At 58.5% G+C, this 22465-nt stretch overlaps 1 protein-coding gene across 5 annotated transcripts in view; it reads right to left on the bottom strand.

The window, feature by feature from the left end:
• Positions 1–4427: 4427 nt before the first annotated feature.
• Positions 4428–22465, bottom strand: part of NF2 (neurofibromin 2) — a 70922-nt gene continuing 52884 nt past the window's right edge. Inside the window, exons 12-17 of one of the 5 annotated variants that reach the window (XM_040251010.1) lie at positions 22147–22364; positions 21500–21605; positions 20926–21053; positions 18698–18863; positions 17232–17276; positions 5323–7136 (exon numbers count right to left, since the gene is read on the bottom strand). In XM_040251010.1, coding sequence (XP_040106944.1) covers positions 17241–17276; positions 18698–18863; positions 20926–21053; positions 21500–21605; positions 22147–22364 — 654 coding nt within the window. In that variant the 3' untranslated portion in view covers positions 5323–7136; positions 17232–17240. Of the gene's footprint in view, positions 7137–16106; positions 16445–17163; positions 17277–18690; positions 18864–20925; positions 21054–21499; positions 21606–22146; positions 22365–22465 lie in introns of those variants that run through there. The other 4 variants (XM_040251009.1, XM_040251011.1, XM_040251007.1 and 1 more) reach the window with 4 other exon arrangements.

Genomic DNA, 22465 nt, shown 5'->3' with positions numbered 1-22465 from the left:
AGACTGGTCACAGCAGAGCTTGGCAGATGGGGATGCTGGGGCGGGGGCTGCCCCTGGAGCCCGAGGGCCTCCTGGAGCAGGGAGTGGGGTGAGGGTGTGGCCCAGGGATGCCCGCTCCATCTGAGAGCTTCTCCCTGCTCTCCCTTCTCGGCGTTTCCGGGGACCTTCCTACGTGGGGCAGGGAGCCCTGGTATCCCCAGCTGCTCCCCCTCTATTCCATGGGGAAAGCGGGGAGGAGAGAAAAGCCATATTAATAAAAGAATAGGACGTTGAGACGGCCGCCCAGCGTGTGCAGCTCAGAATAGCAATGTGGTTTCTCAAGGCAAACAGAACTCCCCAGGTGTTAATGCAAATTCACTCCAGTTAAGATGAAAGAGGGTTGTTTCCCCTTTGCCGGCTAATATGAAGGACTTAATAGATTCTGCCTGAGGACCTCGGCTGGGAGTGGAAGGCTGGGGGAGGGACCCGGGCGTGGGCAAAGAAGCTGGGGGTGGGGGGGGTCCCCAAGGGTTTCAGAGCAGAGCACCTGTCGCAGCAGGCCTGGCTGGCAGCGCCGCCCCGCCCGCCACTTGGGCTGTCAGGAGCTGGACACGTGGCCGGAGTCGAGGCAGTGCCAGGCCCCCTGCCCTTTGCCCACTGCCCTTCCTGCTAGCGTGGGGGGTGGCACCAGAACTGCCCACTCCCCAGTTTGTTCCAGAGGAGGGTGAAGCTGGGAGAGAGGGTCAGGTGAGGCAGGCTGACCCTGAAGGGTGCCTGGTTCAAGACCGTGGCCCACCCCCCACCCCACCTCCGGACCCCTCTCCCCAGCCCCACCCCATGGGGACCCTGGGTCTGTCTTTACTCTGCTCCCCGGAGGCAAAAGGGAGGTAAAAGAGACCAGCCTGTGGAATTCTCTTAGAAACACCTGCATTCACAGATGCCTGCAACAGGAAGCTCCGCCCCGGGTTCCTCTCATCCAAATTTGGACTTGGGCTCGAGGACAAGGGAGCCTGGAGAGTTGGGGAAGGGACCTTCTGGGCCGCACGGCTGCAAGCAGAGAGCTGTTCTCCGGAGGCACAGGCTGGGCCCCGACAGGCCAGGGCAGGACCGTCCGTCTGAGTGGCTCTGCCAGTCACGGGCGCCTCCAGCCCAGACCACCCCAGATCACTCTACACACGTCTCCCTGAGTCACCCTCCCCTGGGAACCGTGCAGGCAGGCTGGGCCACTGCTGGGGAGGTCGGGGCCTCAGAGGCCGGGCTGCCTGGTGGCCCAGGAAAAGTGGCTCTGGAGGAAGGGAGACTTCAGGGAGGTCGGCAGGGGGGAGGGTGGGCAGGAGAGAGGCTGTCCACAGTTCTGGGTTTAACTCCATCTCCTGGGTAAATGGCACAGCAGGTGCCTACAAGGAGACACCTCCGCAGCCTTCTTGCCTTTTGTTTACTGACTTAATTCCTCCAGATCAAAGGCCCCTTCCTCCCTGAGCAGGCAGGCGGGGGAATTACATTATTTATATTGAAAATGGGCAAGAACTCCATGGGGACTTCTTCCTCATGGCTGATAGGAGAAAATGAGGTCGCTGCGTGCCCGTCACCGCCCCCCCCACCCCCAACCCCGGCGTCTGCAGTGGGTGCCCACGAGCTCAGGATGGGCTACTCCAGGTGCCGGGCAGGCCGAGGGCTGCCCACCCACCCGCGCTCACCTTGAGCCTCCAGTAAATTATTGACCGGAGCAGCAGGTATTAATGTGACGAAGCCAGAACATCCTCTCCAGGCAGTCCCCAGCCTGGGTGATCTATCATCTCCCTGGGCTTTGCAGCTGGCACTGGGCAAACACAGCGAGGACAGAGAGGCCAGATGCAGGTCATTAAGCTCCGGGTGCAGGTGGAGTGAGGGGGCCCAGGCGGGGGCCACAGGTGGGTCTGGTCGTTCTTGGGCTGGGGTTTCCTCTGGGTCACCTACTGCCCTTTCCTCTGCTTCCTCCTGCGACTCCTCCCGCCCCATCCTCAAAGGAAGCCTCCAGAGAAAGAGTCACTGGGCTTAGAGCTTCCCTGGGCATGATCAACTCCCACAAACCCCGACAAAACTCCCTTTTCGATGAGGAAACTGCTGTGCCCAAAAGTTAGGTAACTTGTCTCGACCACATGGCTGCTAAGTGGCTGAAACCCAGGTCTTCTCTGAGTTCCAGGTCAGGGGCTTTGAGCCCGTGTGATGTCCTTTGGCCCTCCCCACGGTTAAGTGAAAGGAAAAGACCCCACGTTTCTTCATGTGTATAGCTCTTGGTACTTGTAGGGAAATGGTGGTACCACTACACACCCGCAATCCCCTTTCCCTTAGAAATCTCAGTATTTTTTGGGGGGGTCGTCTCATCTTCATGTTAGCCTGACAGCATCTCAGAGGTGCCCAGAGGCATCACTCCCTGCCCTCTTTGCAGAGGGGGAGCCAGGAGGCAGGGAGTGGGTATGCAGCGAGCGACCTCACCGGGAGGTGTCTCGATTTCTTCAGCTCAGAGGCAATGTACCAGGTGCTATTCTGGGGCTACTACTCCAGCGGGGAATAGGCATCATGTGGGAACCAGGAGGGGACACGGTGGGGGTTCCTCTGTGAAGGCTCAGGTCCTGGCGACGCTCGGTGGCCCCGAGCCACCTCCAGCCTCCCTAGCGGTGCCGGGATTGTGGCCGCAGCATGCTGCCATAATGCAGGAATGACAGGCTGCCAGGGAGCCCCGCGCAGCCCGGGAACGGAGAGAAGCCCTTGGCCTCCCTCTCAGCTGCCTGGGCTGTCTGAGAGGGAGGCAACGGAGAACACGCGGATGGCCCGACTGTCTCTTCCCCAGACGCGCAAGAGAAATTGGATTAGACACGGTTGCAGCAACCAACTCACCAGTACCTTTCCCCCTGGAGTCCTGCTGCCAACTCGAAGTTACATCCGTGGTTGGCTCCCGACCCACTCCTCCAAAGCGAAGGCTTCTGGGGTGGCCAGCCCTGGGGATGGCTGGAAGGCACTCAGCTCAGGCGAGGACCACAGAGAAGGACAAAGTGCTGGCAGGGATGCCAGAAGGGGCCACTCAGGGACCCTCGTGGGGCCGGGCTGCAAATGCCACAGTGAAACACCCAGATCCTGTGGCAGCTTTGGGTTTATAGCGTGGTCAAAGCAAACGAAAAACGACACACACAAAAAAGCAGAGGAGAATTCAACCTGTCTCCCCGGTTAATTCCAACCCCACTGAATGGTGATCTTGACATCTGTGAGCATATTGTTAGCTTTTGGGGGTCAAGGGTTGGCTTAAAAAAAAAAAGGTAAAAATATTGTCTGGACAACTTCAGATGACTGGTATTTATAAGGTTCTTTCTCTAGCTTGGGACTAGGTAGGAAATCAGACTATTTCCAATCACTGCAAATGAAATGTGGCAGTTTCTGGACACCCGAAACTAACACAACGTTGTAAATCAATTATACGTCAATTAAAAAAAACAAACAGCAATTTCTTATTATTTATTGAACAAAAATAGTTGAATTAGTTACTAACTCTATTCATTTAAAATGAATAGTGAAGTGTTTAAAAACTTCCTAATTCTCTAGCTTTACAACTTCATATATATCTTTCCTATATATATATATATATAATATATATATGTATGTATGGCTTCCTTGGTAGCTCAGCTGGTAAAAAGTCCACCTGCAATGCAGGAGATCCTGGTTCAATTCCTGCATCGGGAAGATCCTCTGGAGAAGGGATAGGCTACCCACTCCAGTATCCTTAGGCTTCCCTGGCGGCTCAGATGGTAAAGAATCTGCCTGCAATGCAGGCGACCTGGGTTCAGTCCCTGGGTTGGAAAGATTCCCTGGAGAAGGGAACAGCTACTGACTCCAGTAATCGGGCCTGGAGAATTCCACAGACTGTATAGTCCATGGGGTTGCAAAGAGTCCAAAAACATGACTGAGTGACTTTAAACGAAATCCCCTAAGCTCAGAAGGGTAGTTCTCAACCCCAAGGGTGAATGGCACGCAGCCCTGAGACCACACGGGGCCCCCTCTGTCCCGTAGGCAGCACCTGGGCTCCCGGGGACTCCACATGCCGCCCACCATCCCCCTTCCATAGCCGGAAACGGGGACCCTGGAAGCAGAAGTGCCTGGAGTGACCGACCAGTATGGCACCCTAGTTTCCAGGTCTGGAATTGAGGGCAGGCGAGGGGTGTGGGAAGATCACTGGGCGATGGAGACCCAGTACACAGCCTGCTTCATGGGGAGCACGAGGGGGGTGCCCAGATGAACGTGCAGTCAGGGGTGCTGCCATCAGCCCGGAAAAGGGGGGTCCTTTCCCCACCGACACAGGGATAGGGCTGAGGTCCTAGACATCAGTGGGGGCAGAGGCCCGTTTCCTCCTGGGGCCCCCAACGCCCACCACTGCAGGGGCTGGAGCGATGAGCAAACTGACGAGGCCCAAGACCAACTTTTTACAGTTTAGAATTTTTATTAAAACAATCATTTAAATTACAACAGTCCGCCAGAATAGAAAACAGCCTTCCCTGGTCCGGCTCTGACAAGAGGCCCCATGGGAGGGGGAGGGTGGTTTGATGTCTTTGAAAACTGATGGAGCTTCCCTGGAAGCCCAGAGGGGCCGGCCTGGCCCTGGGGCAGCGGCCATCTTCCCACCAAGGCCGCCCCCTCCAGGGGCTGCCGGGTCTCAGCCCTGTCAGCGGGCGATGCTCAGTCGCTGTGGCTGGTTGTCAGCCTCAGGACGTGCTGTTTGGATTCGAAAGAGAAAAGAGAGGGAGAGAGAAGCCTGTCCCCAAGACTCAGAAGGCAGTCACTCAGGAAGCGTTATGTAAGGCCGCGGGGGCCGTCCAGCAGGGACCGCACACTGCAGAGGCCCCGGGGCCCAGGAGGGGCGGCGAGCACGTCAACGAGGTGGTCTGCGTGCGCCCACCAAGAGCCGCCGGTGCAGCCCCGCCGAGGGTCACTAGCCGGGTGCTTCCGCCCAGTGACCGTCAGGGGCACTTCTAACCTAACGATCCCAGGCAGGGCCCTGCTCTCGGTGGAGGTCAGGGGCTTCCTTAACTGGACAAGCCCTCAGCTCACCCACTGACACATCACAGTTGCCTCCGCTGTGGGCATGCACCCTGAGAACGGAGCTCCTCTTTCAAAGTCCTTCTTCCACTCGGGCTCAGGACCCTTCGGAGGGTCCCGTCCTCTCCGCCTGTCCATCTCCGGGAGGTACCCGCCCGCTCTCATCCCCGAGGAAAACTGCGGTGTTCCAGCCAGCCCCCTCCCACCCCGAGGCAGCTCCCCTACACGGCTCAGATGCCAGCCCGCTCCCCTGTGGTCACAGACTTCAGACACACAAGCAGCAGTTAAATAATAATAATAATAATAATAATAAAAACCCCACAAAGCCCGACAACGTTTTTATAAATGACCACCATGCTCTGGGCCCACAGCCACTGTTACAGACTAAATCTACAGGTCAGGGAAGGGTGGTGAGCCTGAGGAGACAGCCGGGCAGACGCTAGAGGACCCCCATCGGGAACCTTGTCTCAGGGTTAGAGGCCGTGGAGGGACAGGGGCGACGGAGGGGAACCTCCCAGCCACAGCCATTCATGCCTAGTGTTCAGAGTCCCACCCTGCGCATCCCGAGGGGCTGGCTGCCTGCAGGCAGGGCGGCCCAAGGCGGTGGCGGCCAGCCCAGGACAACCGCCAGGGCAGCTCGACCCTGGAATCTGGCAGGATCTCTGTGAGCGTCTCAGTCTCTCAAAACCACTTAGGATGGCCGGAGACCACCTTTGCCCCCGGGAAATCTCTGGGCCCTCACAGGTCTTCACATAGGAAGCGTCTTCTCACTGGATGAGACTTCCCTCCTGCTGCTCTGCGCAAGAGCCCCGTGGGAAGGACATAAACAGGCTGGTGGGTCCAGCAGGCCATGGAGGGCGGGAGAGTGGCCCCAGACCGAGGAGCGAGTGCGGGGCCTGGGGTGGGCGCACGGGGCCGGGGGGCGTCACGTGCCAGCAGGCGCCGAGCACTGACCATGCCTCCCCACCCCCACCCGGCCCGGGGGTCACCTGCACCCCTCCCCCCGCAGCCCAGGGAGAATGTAAAGTGAAGGCTCTGGGGAGACAAGGGCAGCAGGAAAGGAGGCCCGGGCACCGTCACGGGTAGGGGGCTGTGCCGGCGCATGGCCAGGAGGAAGGATGCTTCAGATCAACAAGACAGACCGCGGCCAGTGAGACATCCCTGTGGGGCCTCAAGAGCCCTGCAGAGACCCTTGTCGTGGCTGGGCCAACTAGAGCGACAGGGAGCCCCCTCGCGGCCCTGCCACGTGCAGGAGAGCATCCGGCTGGAGAGGCCCACCCCACCTACGCCTGCCTCTCAGACCTGGATCTGAGCGGGCAGAAGAGAGGCAGTGAGTGTTTCGTAGGATGCAAGTTCCAGGTGCAGGCCTGGCTGGCCTCCCAGGCCCTCTGCCAGCAGCCAGTCCTTCACCACAGCTTGGGCTTGGGTTTTCCCTGGGCGCAGCTGCGTTCCCACTCCCCACCACGGGTGGCCAGAGCACTGCCCCCCGGGGGTGCCTGGGCCGAGCACCCATCTCCTCCGGGCTCGTCATGGCCGAGCTCTCCGATGATGTGGAGCAGGCGGGCCACTCTGAGCCACCTTCTCTCCATGCCAGCTCCTTACTAGGGAAGGAGATGAATGTTCTGGAACCCTGGGGGCAGGGATGGGGGATGGCACCAGCCTCTGGGTCTCCAGGGGGCTTGTGTACTCCCCTCCCTACAGCCACTTCCCAGCCGGGAGACCGGGGCGGTCAGCCGGGGCGGGGGAGGTGGGGACAGTAAGACACACACTCCAGGGTGCTTTGGACCAAGGAAGCGTAGGATCCCACATCAGACAAGGAGAGACAAATACTCCTTAAAAAAGACCTAAAGACTCAGGTCAGGAGAACTAGAACCCCACGAGAGAACCCTCTGCAGGGTCAGAGTTCAAGGCAATTGCACACGAAAGGCCTGGGCTCTCCGCTCGGCCCGCCTTCGGGCGGCTCCCGTGGTGTCGGGCCCATCCCGTCGGTGCCGGGGGCAGGCAGGCAGAAGCAGCCGATCCTGGGGTGGCCGGGTCACCTGCTAGAGCTCTTCAAAGAAGGCCACTCGGGACTTGGCGCTCTGCAGGGTGAGCTGTAAGGAAGCAGAGAAGATGGTGAAGGCGGGGCTGGCTTCTTGCCCTTTCACAACAGGACATCCTCCTGCCTTGGGGACTAAGCTAGAAGCGGGTTTGGAATGAAAGAGAAGACGGCTCGAGAAGCCGGTGGTCAGCCCCAAGCAAGTTTCCAGAGTCGTCCAAGGACTCGGATTGGCAGGTGACCAGTGAGGACACTCAGGAGGGAGGGATGGCTGGCGGGTGGAAGATCCCAGGGCATTTGAAGAGACTCCTCCATCCCCGTCTACAAGGCGTGCTAGCCACGCCAGGGCTCGAGGGTCAGCTCGGCAGCGCCGACGTCTCAGTCCTCAGGCCCTGGGCGTGCCGCTCGGGCAAGGTGATGGGCCTCGGGTGGGGCAGGCCCATGTCACGTGAGGACCAGCTTGTCTCTTCTGCTCCCGGTTCCCCAGGGAACCCCAGAGCTGACTTGCCTGTGACCTGGCAGCTGAGAGGGCGTTTCCATCCACAAACTGGGATGGAGGGCCCGGGCTTTCTAGGTGGGACTGGTTCAGGCAGGGAGGGGGCAGCACGTGGTGGGGGATGCTCGGATGCTCTGGGCCCGAGGCCTTTCCTGAGGGGCAGGAGCCCGAGGAAGAGGTGGAAGGGAAGGGGAGGGCCGGGGGAGGAGCTCCTGGCTGGCAGATAAGGCCCGAACTTGGGTTTGCGACCTCTCGGGGCTGCCAAACCTTGATTCCCCAACCCCGCAGGCCCCTTGCCAGGAGCTCCCCAAGTGGAAGCATCTGGCGTGGGCACCCTCCCAGCGCCCGGCTCTGCTCCTGAAATCAACCACACCGGCGAGACTGTGTGCCACGTCCAGCTCTGGGACTTTGCTAAGCAGAGTTTCCGGGGATGGGGACACAGAGCACGCACAGTCCGTCCACCTTCATACCCCCGAGCCTCTCGGCTTAGTGCTCTGCACACAGTGGGAGCTCCGCTTGTCGAGTGAGCAAAATGCAGGTGTAACTGCAACGAATGGTGAGATGCAGGGGAAATTCGAGAGTTCCCCACTGGGCTGGAGAGGCCCAGGTGCTAATTCTCCATCACCAGCTCGCTGTGTGGCCTCAAGAGACATGCTTGACCTCTCTGGGCCCCCTTTCTCTGGAGTTCAACCACAGGGGCAGGCTAGATGGCCTGGCCTATTCCCTCATTCAGAGACCTCTGGCAGCCTCTGAATCCAAAGAGCTTGGCTTTGTGAAGGGCGGGGGAGGAAGGCTCCAACCCAACCACTTCACCATCAAAGACGCACAGCATCAGTGCACTTGAGATGAGACAGCTTGAGAGCCGGCTCTTTAAATCCTGCCAAATCTTTTGGCCTTGAAGTTCCCGACTAACAAGCTAAATGCAGGGAGGCATCTGAGCTGTTTCCTTCAGTGGAACCAATTTCTGAAGCCCTTTGGAAAGCCCAGCTCTAACGGGAATGCAGAGAGCTTTCATTTCTTTGCTGAGACGGAACTCCCTCTAGAAGGATGGGCTTCTCCCTAAACATAACAGAGGAGAAGGACCAGGAAGGACATGCTCGGTGATAATGGGAACCAGGATGCGGAAGAGAGAGCCAGAGAGCCGCTGGGACAAAAATCGTCCTGGGAGAGAATGAACTGAAAGGGGTGGAAGCCTGTGTACCACTCAGGTTCCTGCAACATGCACGGGGAACCTCAGGTCAGCTCCTCTGGGGACAGGGCACCCGCAGGAGACACACTTTGCCACAGCCCTTCTTTCCACGCACCTCTCGGGGCACCACAGGCACAGCCAGACTGCCTGACCCAAAGCCCACCCGGGCTGCTGAGCCGCGGGGTGGTCCTGACGGTCCCTTCCTCACAGGGCGATCAGAAACGCCCGATGACACGCTACGGCTGGTGATCCACGGTGGTACTAAGAGGAGATCACGTCCCTCCTCCCCCAGCTCTGGCTCCTGGCCTTCCAGGGATCAGGAAGCAGGGCAGAGCACAGTTAGAAGGGGTGCGGGCGAAGGGGGAAGGCTCCTGGCTGCTGAGGTGGGGCAAGCAGATGCCCCCGAGGAGGGGGGCCTGGCCACTTCCCCAGGCAGGGAGCCCGGCCTGTGCAGGCCTCCGAGAGCCTGCTGCCCGTTTGTATGATGGTGGCGCCAAGAATTCCTGGATTGTCTACACAAGCTGCGTGCCGGCTGTCCCCTCGAGGTGCCAGCACCAGACTCCAGCTACTCACTCCAGCATGAGCTTGTCAGGAAGCGAAGCCCTCTTCGGGTGGGCAGCACGCATCCCTGGACCCCAGCCCACACTAACCTCTTATCTCGAAAGAGCAGCAATTGAGCCCCAGTCCAAGGAAAGGTGCGGGGACAGACCCAATGCCCTGGCCATGCGGAAGCAGGGAGGCACCCCAGACACATGGCCTCAGCAAGAAGACAATACTGTGGTCTCCGGGCTGCTGGATGGACGGGTGGGGCCACCGGACAGAGGTAGCCGATATGGCTGCTGACACTGAGGGCCCTGGGATTCCAGCCCTGGCCCACAGTCAGACCTGCCCGCCTCGCTCCCTCTTTCTGCACAGTTCGTGTAAATGTAAATCCTGTGTGAGTCGCTCTTTGTGACCCCATGGACTATAGCCCGCCAGGTTCCTCTGTCCATGGGATTTCCCAGGCAAGAACACTGGAGAGGTTTGCCATTTCCTTCTCCAGGATCTTCCCCGATCAGGGATGGAACCCGGGTCTCCACACTGCAGGGGAGATGTTGCCGTGGCGGTTCCAGTTCCCACAGGAAGCCCGTCATCAGAGGAAAGTCCCGCACGAGCCGACTGGCGCCGCTGGAACCCTCCCAGTGGCCACGGCGGCCCCCCCCGCCCCAGCTCAGCAGCATCCTTCATCTCGGGCATCACGCCGTGATTGTGGTCATGCTGGAGAGCAGGCTGGGGAGGCGGGCGGGGGGAGGGTCTGCAGGGAGAAGCCTGGGCTGCTTTCCTCCATGTGGGGACTCAAGCCCAGGGGCTGGGAGATGCACCCTTGGGGTCTGCCAGCCACGCTCCCAGCCCCTGGGCTTGAGATTACTCCCCTCACCTGTGGGATCCCTGACCGCCAGCTCTTTCTAGAAAGCTCCCTGACTGTCACACTGACCGTGCAGCCTCAGGCAGGATGCGTTCCTAACCAAGGAAGGGAAGCCCTAACGGAAACGGCACACAGCTGGCCATTTGTGGCATGAACTGCCCCTGTGGTCATCTCCGTAGACTCCGGGAGATGGGCTTACAGAGGCCGGGATCCCAGCCACCGTCTCACCCCCCAAGGTGTACAAGCCACTCAGTGTTCCGTCCACCTTCCTGGCTCTCCGCCTAGCAGGCAAGGGACCACACGGGCGATGATCCGACCGAGGCCTCGTGTCCTGCCTTGTCGCACGGGAGAGCCGAAGCTCATCCCGTGAGCCCACCCCCCACCCTGCAGCCCCTTGGTGATCCAGCAACATGCGTCATCACCCCCAGAGGGACTGCTCGGGGTGGGGGTGGGCAGCGCCTCCAGGACTGGGGCTAGAGGAGAACCCCCCTCCCCCTTTCAGCAGATGGAGGAGCAGAAAGCCCTGGCGACGTGGACGGACAAGTGCGGCCTCGTGCACACAGGTTGCCCCATCCAGGACCCGCGGGGTCCACTCCACCTTCTCTGAAGCCTTCTGAGGACGTGCGGCCTCAGCAGGTCCGCTCGCCGGCGCCCCGAGGATGACAGAAGACCATGACGGTCTCCTCACTGGGCTCAGGGCTGACCGCGCCTCTCTTCCCGCTGTCTCCTAATATCTGCCGGCTGCAGAGCTGGACAGCGGGGTTTTCACTTTCGGGGTGTGTGTGTGTGTGTGTGTGTGTGTGTTGCAGGGGGCGGGCGTCTGGTCCACCTGTGGCCTGGCCCCTTCTTCCTGCCCAGCCTTAACACACACAAGCCCGGCAGAGTCGCCTTCCTGCTCCCGCCCACCTCCCCATGGCACTGCCCGTTGTCTGTGACTGCCACCAGGCTAGGCAAGGGCAGGACAGGGTGGGGAGGTCACCTGGGTGGGGTCACCTGGCAGGGCCGAGACCTCTTCACACCACCCAAGCTGTGTGCAGTGTGACCGAACAGACACCTCCAACCAGCTAATAAACGAGTTCAGATCCGGGAGCCGCATCTGTGCCCTTAAAAAGATGGGAGGTTGGCTCCCCTGGCCCTGGGAAGGACCTGGTAGCCAGCCACCTCTCCCAGACTCGGGCACGTGTAGAAAAGACAGACTCAGGGGCCTCCAGCTCACTGGGCGAGGACTTCAGGCAGCCCTCTGCCGCTGCCCGCTCCTGAGAGAGAGCCCCCGAGGTCTAGAGACAGCAGCCCAGAGGCCTCGGCACAAGCACCAGGCTCAGCAGGGGGCCGTCCCGCCCTGCAGGGAAGGCTTCCAGCTCTCAGGCTCCTCCAGCCTCATTCATTGCCAGGAGTGCCCCCTGCTGGAGGAACACAGCCCCCCCAGCCTGGTGGCTGCCAGCTGCCTCCTCCCCGGCTCTCCTCTAAAAGTCCTTTTGGGGTGGGGGCGGCAGCGGGGGGTGGGGCGTGTGGCAGGCACTGCTTCCCAAAGTGAAGGGAGAAGAACTAGATGTGTTCCGGCACGGGGCCTGCAGTGGCAAGGCTGCCTGATTAAGGGTGAATTACACTTTCATCAGCGCACAGAGAAAATTGATTCACAAGGCCGCATTGTGATAATTTGGCTCCTAAAGAAAAGGGGTGGCATCGGGGGTGGGGGTGGGCAGGACACAGAGCCACTTGGGCGATCAGTGACAAGACAGCAAGAAGAAGCTCGACAATTAAGCTAGGAGAACAAGACTAATCAGAAAGCCAGGGGTCCTCCAACTAGTCTCTGGGGGCCTCGCCTCAGTCCACTCAGCCCTGGGGGTAAGAGAGAAAGGCGGCGGGGGTGGGTAGCGGGGGAGTCTTATTCATTTTAGACAAGGAGACCCACAAGGCTGAACCCGCTTCAGACACTAACCTAAGAACTCCAGGGGGCCGAGACCCTGCTCTTCCCATAAAAATGCAGGGGCATCGAAATGCAAGCCCTGAAATCATGTTACACTTTCTCTCTGCCACTACATATTGAGAACAGAGGAGCTGGGGGGCGGGGCGGGGGCAGCACAGATGCAAAAGGACGAGTGGCTTCTCCACTACAGGGAGCAGGAAGGTGAAGCAGCAGCGAATTCCCACATAATCTCTGGACTGGGGTGTGATCAACATTCCCCTTCCAGAAGAGAAGCTGAGGGGACAGGGCCGGCGGAGGGGGGTGGCGGCTGGGAACTGGCTGGATTAAGGGATTCTGTCATCTTGCTAGCTGACAGCTTGCACCCGATGCCATCTGGTGATGGGTACCGGGGCAGAGAGCTTGTCCACATGCTTATCCCGAAACGGAGGTGGGCCGAGGGGCCGAGTCCACCACCATGAACAAATCCAGTTTGGCATCAGCTACTTTGTCTGCTTCTGGGAGAAATCTGCCTGGGAAAACCCAGAGGGTGCCTTTGGTTTATGCATCCTTTAGGCTGAATGGCGCCTGGAAACTGGTGTCTGCCGGCATCTCCGGCTGCCCGGGTGATGCTCGGCTTCTCCACCTGGAAAATGGACTAATCAGCCCGCTTCACCTCACTGGGCACAGGGAGGCTGACGGACGGGCACGGAGCACTCGGCACGGGCACCTGGGGAAAACGGTGCAGACAGACCCATGTCTTTTCAAATCGCCAACATCAGAAGGGAAATCACGGCGGGGATCGTCAGAGCAGAACCTCACACCTGCAGGATGAGTTTACAGGCAGATTCGTCCCTCCTATGGTTGCAGTGACGGTTCAGGTGCTGGAGGGAAGCGGCATGGACACACAGGGTCCATGCGGAGGGACCAGACGAGATGTTTGACTCAAACATCAAATAAGGCCCGCTGGTGCCCTCGGGCACTTCCAAACGGGGGCAAGATACCCTTGGAGGGCAAGGAAGGCTTTGTAGGCTCCTCGACACCTCCCACAGGGAATGGGCTCACCCAGGTAAAGCCCACCCGCCCAGGGGAGGGGCTGGATCATGGTCTTTTGGCAAAGAGGCTGAGCCAAGTGGGTCCCTGAGATGGGTCTGGGGGCACTGAGCGTGTCAACCACACCAGCAGCACAGCCTGTGAAGGGTCCTGGGTCCCGGCAGGCAGTGCAGAGAGAGGCTGGCCGGTGGCTCTAGCCGGGAGGGACGCCTCTCGCGCGAGTCCACCCTCGCCCTGGGGTCGACTCTGCCCCTGGTGTTTCAGCTGCTGCACTTGACTCCCAGCCCTGCAGCTCCAGAGGGGGTCCCCGCAAACTGAAGATGTCACTGGTCTTTTATGTCTTCCTGATCTGAGGGGGCAGCTGGGCTTCAGAGACACGTTGAGGCTCCTCACTGCCGCCTCCCCACCAGCAGAAACCACAGCAGGGCCTCGGTGGTTCACACCACTTATGAAGGAAATAAGCTTTCTAAGCTCTCTGACCTCCAGGATTTCTCCTCTGTCAACGGCCTTTGAGATCCTGTGCTTCTGCAGAGAGCACGGGTACGAGACACGAGGACAAGCTTGCTGGCGCTCAGACCAGCCCAGAATGACGCTGCCCCTCGAGAAGGGGTGGGTGAGGGGTGCGACTGCGGTGCCACCTCCGCAGTGCGCTATGCGGCTAGATCGCACCCAGCCTCCGCGTACCTCGTCGGCCCGGTGGCTCTGAAGCCAAGAGGCTCAAGCCCCGGACACTGTTTCCCCCTCCCCCAGCCTCACTGCCGGACCCCACGCCCTCATTCAGAAGACCCAGAGGCCAGGAACACGTGCCTCTGTCGCTCTCCTCTCCTCATCCCCGCCACCCTGAGAATGCCATGGGTTTACATTCCCAAGGGCAGCCTTTGATCGCTAGTGCCGCTCAGACTTGGATGCAAATGTCAGACCAGTTGTGCTGATTATCGATCGGGAGAAGATGGAAATGTGCAGCGAAGATCAGTGGGAGCAGAAAAACACAACCTTGCGAATCCAGATCACACAGCACCATCGGTGTGGTTCATTCTGGCTTTTTAAAAGCTTTTACCTCCCAACACGTGGAAGCTAAAGCACCACTGGATGTGCACGTCTCATGCTGTCACGCAAGTGTGGCGCCTCCCAGCCCAGGCTCCCCAGCAGGTTTGTTTCTTTACATAAGTTCAAGCCCTCGCTGAGTTTTTACACGGAACTGCGTGCCATGCTGTGCTCAGTCATGTCCGACTCTTTGTGATCCTGTGGACTGCAGCCGCCAGGCTCCTCGGTCCATGGGATTTCCCAGGCAAGAATACTGGAGTGGGTTGCCATTTCCTCCTCCAGGGGATCTTCCCGACTCAGGGATGGAACCCGTGTCTCCTGTGTGCGTGCGTCTCCTGCGTCAGCAGATGGATTCTTTACCACTTTACCACTGGGAAGCCCACAGGGAACTCACTGAATCCTCATAAAAATCCTGAGGGGCATGAACTGTTTTATTCCCCTTTTATAGGTGAGGACACTGACTTTAGCAAAAGCTAAGAATCACAGAGGAAGGAAGTGGCAGAGCAGCTGGCCCCAGTGAGGCAGACTGGACTGCCACTCTGCATTGCCACAGGAACATGGTAACCCCTGCCCCGGGGAAACCCTTGGAATTTAGCCTAAGTGTCACCAGCCCCAGAGGGTTCTGCTGAGACGGTCAGACACAGGCCTCGAGGGGGAGGCGGAGAGCAAAGGGGGAGGAATACGGCCAAAGGGAGGGGAACCAGTCTTTCCTCGAAGGAATCTGTGATCAGAAGACACGGAAAATGAAACACAATCAATGCAGGCAGGTTTGAACCAAGATTAATGACGATGGAAAGCTTCAGGACAATGGAAACTCTTCGGTTCACCACCAATCTGCATTTCTCACCCTGGACTTTCTAGATGGAGCTGTGCCCTTGACAGTCTGGGTGCCCACATCTCAGAGCCTGCGGTGGTATTTCTCATCATCTAGGCTCACTCTCAGGGAAGGCGATGGTACCCCACTCCAGTACTCTTGCCTGGAAAATCCCATGGATGGAGGAGCCCGGTGGGCTGCAGTGCATGGGGTTGCAAAGAGTTGGACATGACTGAACGACTTCACTCTCATGTATTGGAGAAGGAAATGGCAACCCACTCCAGTGTTGTCGCCTGGAGAATCCCAGGGACAGGGGAGCCTGGTGGGCTGCCGTCTCTGGGGTCGCACAGCGTCGGACACGACTGAAGCGACTCAGCAGCAGCACCAGCAGGCTCACTCTGGCCCAGACCACAGCCCACGCCCAAGGCCAGAGCCACCCCGGCATAGTAGGTGGCTTGGCCGGCAGGCTTGGTTACTGGCTGCTGGAACCACCAAAGTCCAGAATGTGCCTCCCCTCCAACTTCATATGTAGCAAAAGCTACCACTGCTTGATCTGTGATGCTGAGATTAAGTCCAGCTGTGTTGAGAGCCAACTCCATTTTATTAACCCTCGATTAATCTGAATTCTGGGTTAACTGGAGCTTGCAGCCAGCCTACTTTGAAAACAAGTTCATATCAAGACATTAAAAAAAAAAAAAGACGTCTGTGCATGTCCTAGGAGCAGTACACGTTTGACTACAAATCAAACCTGATTTGTCTGTAATCACAGCTCAGTGAGGACTGACGGTCAGAACCAGGCCCCTGAAGAACTGAAACGTTCTGAATCATTACAGAAAGAGATGAAATCATCCCAAGGTAGAAGAGTACAGTCACAGAGAATATCTGACAGCCCAGACTGAAACAAAAAATGGGCTTTCCGTGGGCCCCTGTGCTCGCCACGGGGCCCAGGAAGCTACAGTGGGCCCACCCTGGGTGCTGTGCCACCTGGCCCACTCATTTCATGGTTCTCACTCCTGCCCAGCACAGAGCATGCACCGCTTGGTGACGGGGTGTTCAATGCCAGCACGTGGCGTGAAAGCTCGAGAAACAGGAGCCCGCTAAATAAAAGTGTCACACACAAATTGTGGTTCACGCTAGGGGTTCCTGGAACCACTGACAGATCGAATCCATCTTATAATGAGATCCATCTGGGACTTTAATAGCTAACCTCTCCCGCTTGGATGGCAACCACAAATAGGATCTCTCCTGTGCCAGATCGCACTTTTTGATACAAAGCTTCCAATGGGCTTCTTTTATTCTGGAAGCAGAAACCATGGTGAGGATAGCAAAGAACATGTCCACATGTGACCTCGGGTGTCTGCGGGCTCCCTGGCGCGGGTGCTGCCGGGGTTCGGGTGAGGAGCAGAGGGAGAGTGTCATTTTATTATTGTATGTAATGAATTCTCTCCACTGCCTAGGCCTGTGGGGAGAATAATGAACTGTCGCAGAAGGAAAGCAGCAATCATTCAATTAATTCACTTGGCGAGCGCTGACCGCCCGTCGGCCAGGACTGCGCCGTCCCGACGGGAGTTCCTGCCGAGGCGGCCGTCAGCGCGCTCGCTGGTGGACAGACAGTCCGCTGAGCCGAGCCTGACCGCGGCTCAGCCCCCTGTGCTAGCGGTTTGCTTTACTTGAAAAGAGAATAGATGTGGACAGAAACTGGGGGTTGGGAGGCGGCTCCAGAGGAAGGCAAAGCGGCACGGGCAACTCTCCCCGCCCCACCCCGGTCCCCCGACCAGGAGCTGCTAGGTGTGACCGCGGACGGGCCTTCAGAGGCTGTCACCACATGAAAGGTCACGATCTCGAGTTAAAAAGACACCCAAACAGACCCCGTTCCCATGCTAGGGTTATTTATCGGAGGGGGACGCCACCAAGACGAAGGACTTGAGACACACCTGACCGGACAAGAAGCCATGACCTTCCCCAGCCCAACAACAACACACGTGAAGGCAGGACGGCTGGGCGACAGCCCCGGGACATGCTCTTCCGAACGAGGCGGCCCCCAGGGGCCTGGAGGTCGGCCTGGCCCCACAGCGGGGACACCTGCTCTCAGACTCAAGCATGCTGCGGCCAGGCCCCAGGTGCCGCCTGCCCCCCCGGGAGGGCTGGGCGCGGCCCCGGGGACACAGACAGGCAAGCTCATGCAGGGGTTAGTACCACAGAGGGCGGTCCCATCACCACATACAGAGTACCTGGGCATAATCTACTGTGAGGGCTCAAATGCAGATAGGTCTTCTGCCTTGGGCTTGAGGCTAAACCAGCAAGATAAAAACGAAGAAAAACAGAAAACACACCCTGTGATATCAACAATGTCATGTGTCATCGTGCCATTTGCAAAATGCTTTCAGACCGGGTCTGAAACTGTGCCTGGTGACTTCACTCGTTTGACTTTTACAGCTTGGAAACGGGGATCTCTACAGCTTTCGGCACCCCGGGGGGCTGTGGGGCAGCTACATGCAGCCTGTGCCCGGGGCGGCAGGGGAGAGAGAATGGAGTAGGGAGGGGTCCGAGGCAGCTCCTTGGAGGCCCGGCCGGCTCCCTGGCCAGCTGGTCCTTCCTCCTCTCTGCCCACAGGCTGAGGCCTCGCTCTAGCTCCCCTCCCTGCTCAGAGTTTCAGACATGGGTCCAGGAGGGAAAGCCATTAAGTTACAGAAGCTGGGGGAAAGAGGAGGATGGACGGTGGGGAGGTCTCTTCTTCCCGGTCATGCTATTAAAAGGAATTCTCTACTTGGTGCCAATGCTAACTGGAGTCAGGAGGAAGGATTCGGGACTCCCGATTGTCCCCCTGTGTGATGGCAGGTACACACATCTCTTAGGGTTTTCAGATACAGCTTAACCACTGAAAATAATCCTCCAACTGAGAGACTGATTTTAAAGGCTCGGGTAAAGGGTACAAAATTAAACACATCTATCACCATCTAAGCTCACTGAAGAGCCTTGTCGTACTGACCCCCGTGTGACAGGTGTTCCTGGCTCTAGGGGAAAGTGTCAGGAGCTGACGTCACCTGGGGGGAGAGGACCTTTCTGCTCTGCCCAGCAGAAGACAAGTATACTCTTGGGCTGACAGTGTGGGACTCAGCTTCCTCCCAAGGGCTGAAAGCCCGAAACATCCATGGAGAAAAAGACACGAAACTTGTTAGCAACATAAACGGGAGTCTCATCTTTTAAAACATTAAGGTTCTTCCAGACATTTCTTTTCAAGTCTGGACGAAAGCTTAACATTCAGAATTTGGTTCTGAATCAAGAACGGAATTTTACAGTCCTACGCCGCTTAGACACACAAAAAGCTGAGAGGGAGAGGCCAGTCTCAACAGCCTCCCTTTCATTTTGCTTTCTCATTAAGTAAGGTAGCTCCCTGGGCAGAACTCCCCTCGGCTTGAAAGACAGAATTGCTTTACTGCTAAATGCTGGATCAAAACCTGTCCTGTAACCATGATTCATTTCATCAGAGCTCTTAACACAAGCTCCCCTTCCATCAGGCCAATGGGTTCACAGTCATCGGCAGAGTAACTTCCCTTCCCGGCATGAGTCAAAAAAAAAAATTCCCTCAACTAAGTACATGTTAAAAAAAAACACGACACCAGTGTGACGACTCGGCTGCCGAGGGAGCCAGATGCCGAGCTCACACTTTGTGAGTGGCCATCCTGAGCGCAGAAGACGGGCGACCCAGTACCTTTTTGATGGTGTTGTGCTTGCTGCCGCCGCCACCCCGGTCGGAGTTCTCGTGGTGCAGCATGTCCAAGGCCGTCTCCCGCTCTTTGAGTCTCAAGGCCTCGATCTCGGTCTTGAGCTCGTTGAGCTGCTCCTGCAGGTGTTTGCTCTTCTCCATGTACTCCACTCTGCCGGCGAGAGGACAAGCGTGTCACGGGGCGGGCAGAGGGCGAGACCTGCTGTGGCTCAGAGGCCACAGACCCACGAGCGGCCTGGCCCGGGGACCCGGAGCCTGAGCTAGGGGGTTCAGGTCTCTGCTCGGCCCTTCACGGGCCGGTCCCTTAACTGCTCTGCATCTGTTTCTCGTCCATGAAGTAGGGATGACGATCACAGAGCCGAGGTCAGGATTAAGCAGAAGGGGGTGGAGGATAGCCTCAGTAAGCTGTCCTACTGGTGGTAACGGCTAACAGAGAGCTTCTAAGTTCTGTCCAAGAAACAACACGAGAAGCCAGCCTCCCAGAACCAAGAACAATGTCCTTCTCTCAAAACGGAAGTCGCCCAGTTATGTCCAACTCTTTGTGACCCCATGGACAGTATAACCTACCAGGTTCCTCTGTCCATGGGATTTTCCAGGCAAGAACACTGGAGTGGGTTGCCTTTTCCTTCTCCAGGGGATCTCCCAGCCCCAGGGATCCAACCTGGGTCTCCTGCATTGCAGGCAGACGCTTTACTGTCTGAGCCACCAGGGAAGCCACGCCCTTCCTGGAGAAGTGACTCCATTCTGGTGGATCTCTCGGACAGGCCGTGGCCCCATCCCCACTTGCTCTGGGCCATCATCCCCTAACGACAACAGATGCTCACACAGCCAACACCGGAAAGAGAAAGACGCCCGCCACCATCTGCAGGCAGACACGCTGTGAGGGAGGCCACTCTCGGCGTGTCTGACCACCTGGGCGTGGCCAGGCAGACTGGGCCCTCCCAGACCCAAGGGGACATTCTGCAGGGATTCCCAAGGCTGGTTATGGACTCTGCCCAGATGCTCATGGGGACCGAGTAAGGAAACATAAACTGTAAAAGAGCAGGGAATGGACAGGACGCAGCTCACCCCGATCGCGACCAGGTAACGCTGAACATGCCTAGGCTGCGGAGAAGGGGGAGGTGAACTCATACCACGGGCGCCACAGTCAGAGACGCTGGGGCCCTCTGTCCTCAGAACACACTGCCCGGCCTGGGGCTGCCCGTGCTGGGCACCAAGCTGGTTACCTGAGGACACCAAGCAAGGTGAAGGTGCTTGCCCTACAGAGTCAGGTGGGCGAGGGGCTGAACCACCGATTTGTCCCTCATCCACAGTGTGGTGCTGGGTGACTTCCTAGGTGCTCTAAGTCTGGGCTCCTGTTGATAACAGGAACACTAGGCCTGCCTCTAAAGTCAGTTGGTGGCAATGAAATGAAATGAACGCTAAAGAACCGTGTCACCAGGCACCCCACGCCAGGTAGCTGCCGTGACAGTCCCCTGGCTGGGGTGGCACGGCTGGCTGATTTACCTATGGCTCAGAGCAGGGGACCCCGGTTAGATGTCCTTTGTAGGGGGGAGGTTCCCTTCCATCTCAGGGCCATGGCCCCCGACCATAAAGTAAACGAGGAGGTCCGCTCAGGGCGGGCTGAGCTTGGCCGCCAGAGAACACAGCTAGGAAACATGTTCCACCACCAGGTCAGAGCATGACCACCACTTGAACAGGGCCTGACTGGCTGGGAGACCCCCAACAACCAGTCCTAGACTGTGGGTGAGCTCTGAAGCCACTGTAAACTCCAGGTCACCCATCAGGTGTCATTTTCATCCTGGAAGACTGAATGCTGGTCTATCGCCCTTCATTTCCAACCAGGAAGCTCCTCTTCCGGTGGGCAACTGCGAACGTGTTAGTCGCTCAGTCGTGTCCAAGTCTTTGTGACCCTGTGGACTGTAGCCCGTCGGGCTCCTCTGTCCACGGGATTCTCCAGGCCAGAATACTGGAGTGGGTAGCCATGCCCTTCTCCAGGGGGTCTTCCCGACCCAGGGATCGAACCCAGGTCTCCTGCGCTGCAGGCGGATTCTCTACTGTCTAAGCCACCAGGGAAGACACAAAGAGGGGAGCAGCTGGGAGAGACAGGCAAGAGTGCTGCGAGTGTCCGGTGGGCAAGGGCAGAGCAAACCTTCACGGGGTTAGGAACAGGCTGCCCACGTGGGGCCCCAGGGAAGCCAGGGACTCCGTACTTCTCTTTCTCTATCTCCATGGAAAGCCGCTTCATGTCGGTGTCCTTGAAGTCGAAAGACAGGCTGTCACCGATGAGGTTGAAGCTTGCCATGTCGGGAGGCAGTGGTGCTGGGAGTGGGTTCATGGGCTGTGAAGGAGAAACCTGATCATCAGAAGGGTTGGTTCCCCAAGAATGGAGGGCACAGCCGTGTCACCCGCTGACCCTCCAGAGGTCACAGAGGCCCTGGGCCCAGCGCGCCCACCCCTAAAGCGGATGGAGGCGAGGCAGCAAGATTGGACGACTTGCTCCTCCCAGATCCGAGGGTCACCTGAAATGCGGCCCCACAAGGCTGTAAGCAGTACTGTTTCCTACTCTTTGGGGCCACTCTTTTGTACTTCCTACTCTGTCCCTCTGCTTAAACCATGTTGATTCCCTACGTACCTCGCTTTCGAGGCCCTAGAATGTTCTCCACTGCTCACCCTGCCGTGCATTTGCTTAATGGTCGCCCCGAGGGCCCTGCCAGGGAACCTGAGGGCTGGGAGGGCCGGGGACCTACGAGGCTGGAGGCAGGGTGGCTGGCGGCGCAGGCTCACCGGGTGCATGGGCTTGCTGGTGACTTCCAGCAGCTTCCGCTTGGCTCTCCGCTCCGCCTCGCGGGCTTCCTGCAGGTCCTGCTTCAGCTGGTCGGCCTCCTTGGCCCTGCAAGGAGAGGCGGGCCGTCAGCTCCACGGAAGACACAGGGGGAGCTGGAGGTGCACGGAAGGGGAACCCCTCTAGGGAGTTCAGACTAGGAACGAGCCCGGGTTCATCTGACGGCTGTGGGACGAGGACAACCCAGAGCCTCGAATCGTCTTTGCAAAGCACAGACCACAGTGCTATCCTTGGACCTGGCCGTGAGCCAGGGTGGCCTGTCCAGCCTCATTCCCTCCTATAGAGCATGGTGAATACTGCTGTCTCCCCAAGCGCCTCTCAAAAAAAAAGGGAGAAGCAGTGTATTGTGTAAACGTAAGAAGTCTCATGTCTCCTCAGCTAAAAGCAGCCTGTGAATAAGCTTGGCAGTTTTCCTGCAAACACAACCATCCAAGGGACAGGGGCTCAGTGCAAAGGCACATCTGGACTGCGGTCCACAGAACCAGAGAACAGCATCCCTGCGCCCGCCTGGCTCCAGCCCCTCTGACCATGCGGTAAGGGGCCTCTGGCCGGCCCAGGAGATGGACCGGCAGTCGGGGGACCCACTCACCTCCTCTCTGACTCCTCGGCCATCTTCAGCGCCAGCACCTCAGCCTCCAGCACCTTCTGCTCCATCAGGCGCTTCTCCTCCTCCGTCCGGATGGCCGTGGCCTTGATTCGCTGCATCTCCTGCTCGGCCTCTGCCGCCTTCTGGGCCAGGAGCTTTGCCTCCTCCTCTGTGATCTGGGCCTTTTCAGCCAACAGGTCAGCTGTCTCCTCGGACCGCATCTGCAGAGAGGAGCGCAGTTCAGTGGAAAAATGGGGGGGGGTCCCGTTCCTGTCCTCCCACCCTGCTCAGGTCTCAGACACCCAGGTCAGGAAGAACCAGT

Source organism: Oryx dammah, unplaced genomic scaffold (genome assembly GCF_014754425.2).
Source record: "Oryx dammah isolate SB20612 unplaced genomic scaffold, SCBI_Odam_1.1 HiC_scaffold_12, whole genome shotgun sequence".
In the NCBI taxonomy this organism is placed as follows: domain Eukaryota; kingdom Metazoa; phylum Chordata; class Mammalia; order Artiodactyla; family Bovidae; genus Oryx; species Oryx dammah.
The sequence above is the reverse complement of the archived record's forward strand: the minus strand, read 5'-3'. Positions and strand labels throughout refer to the sequence as shown.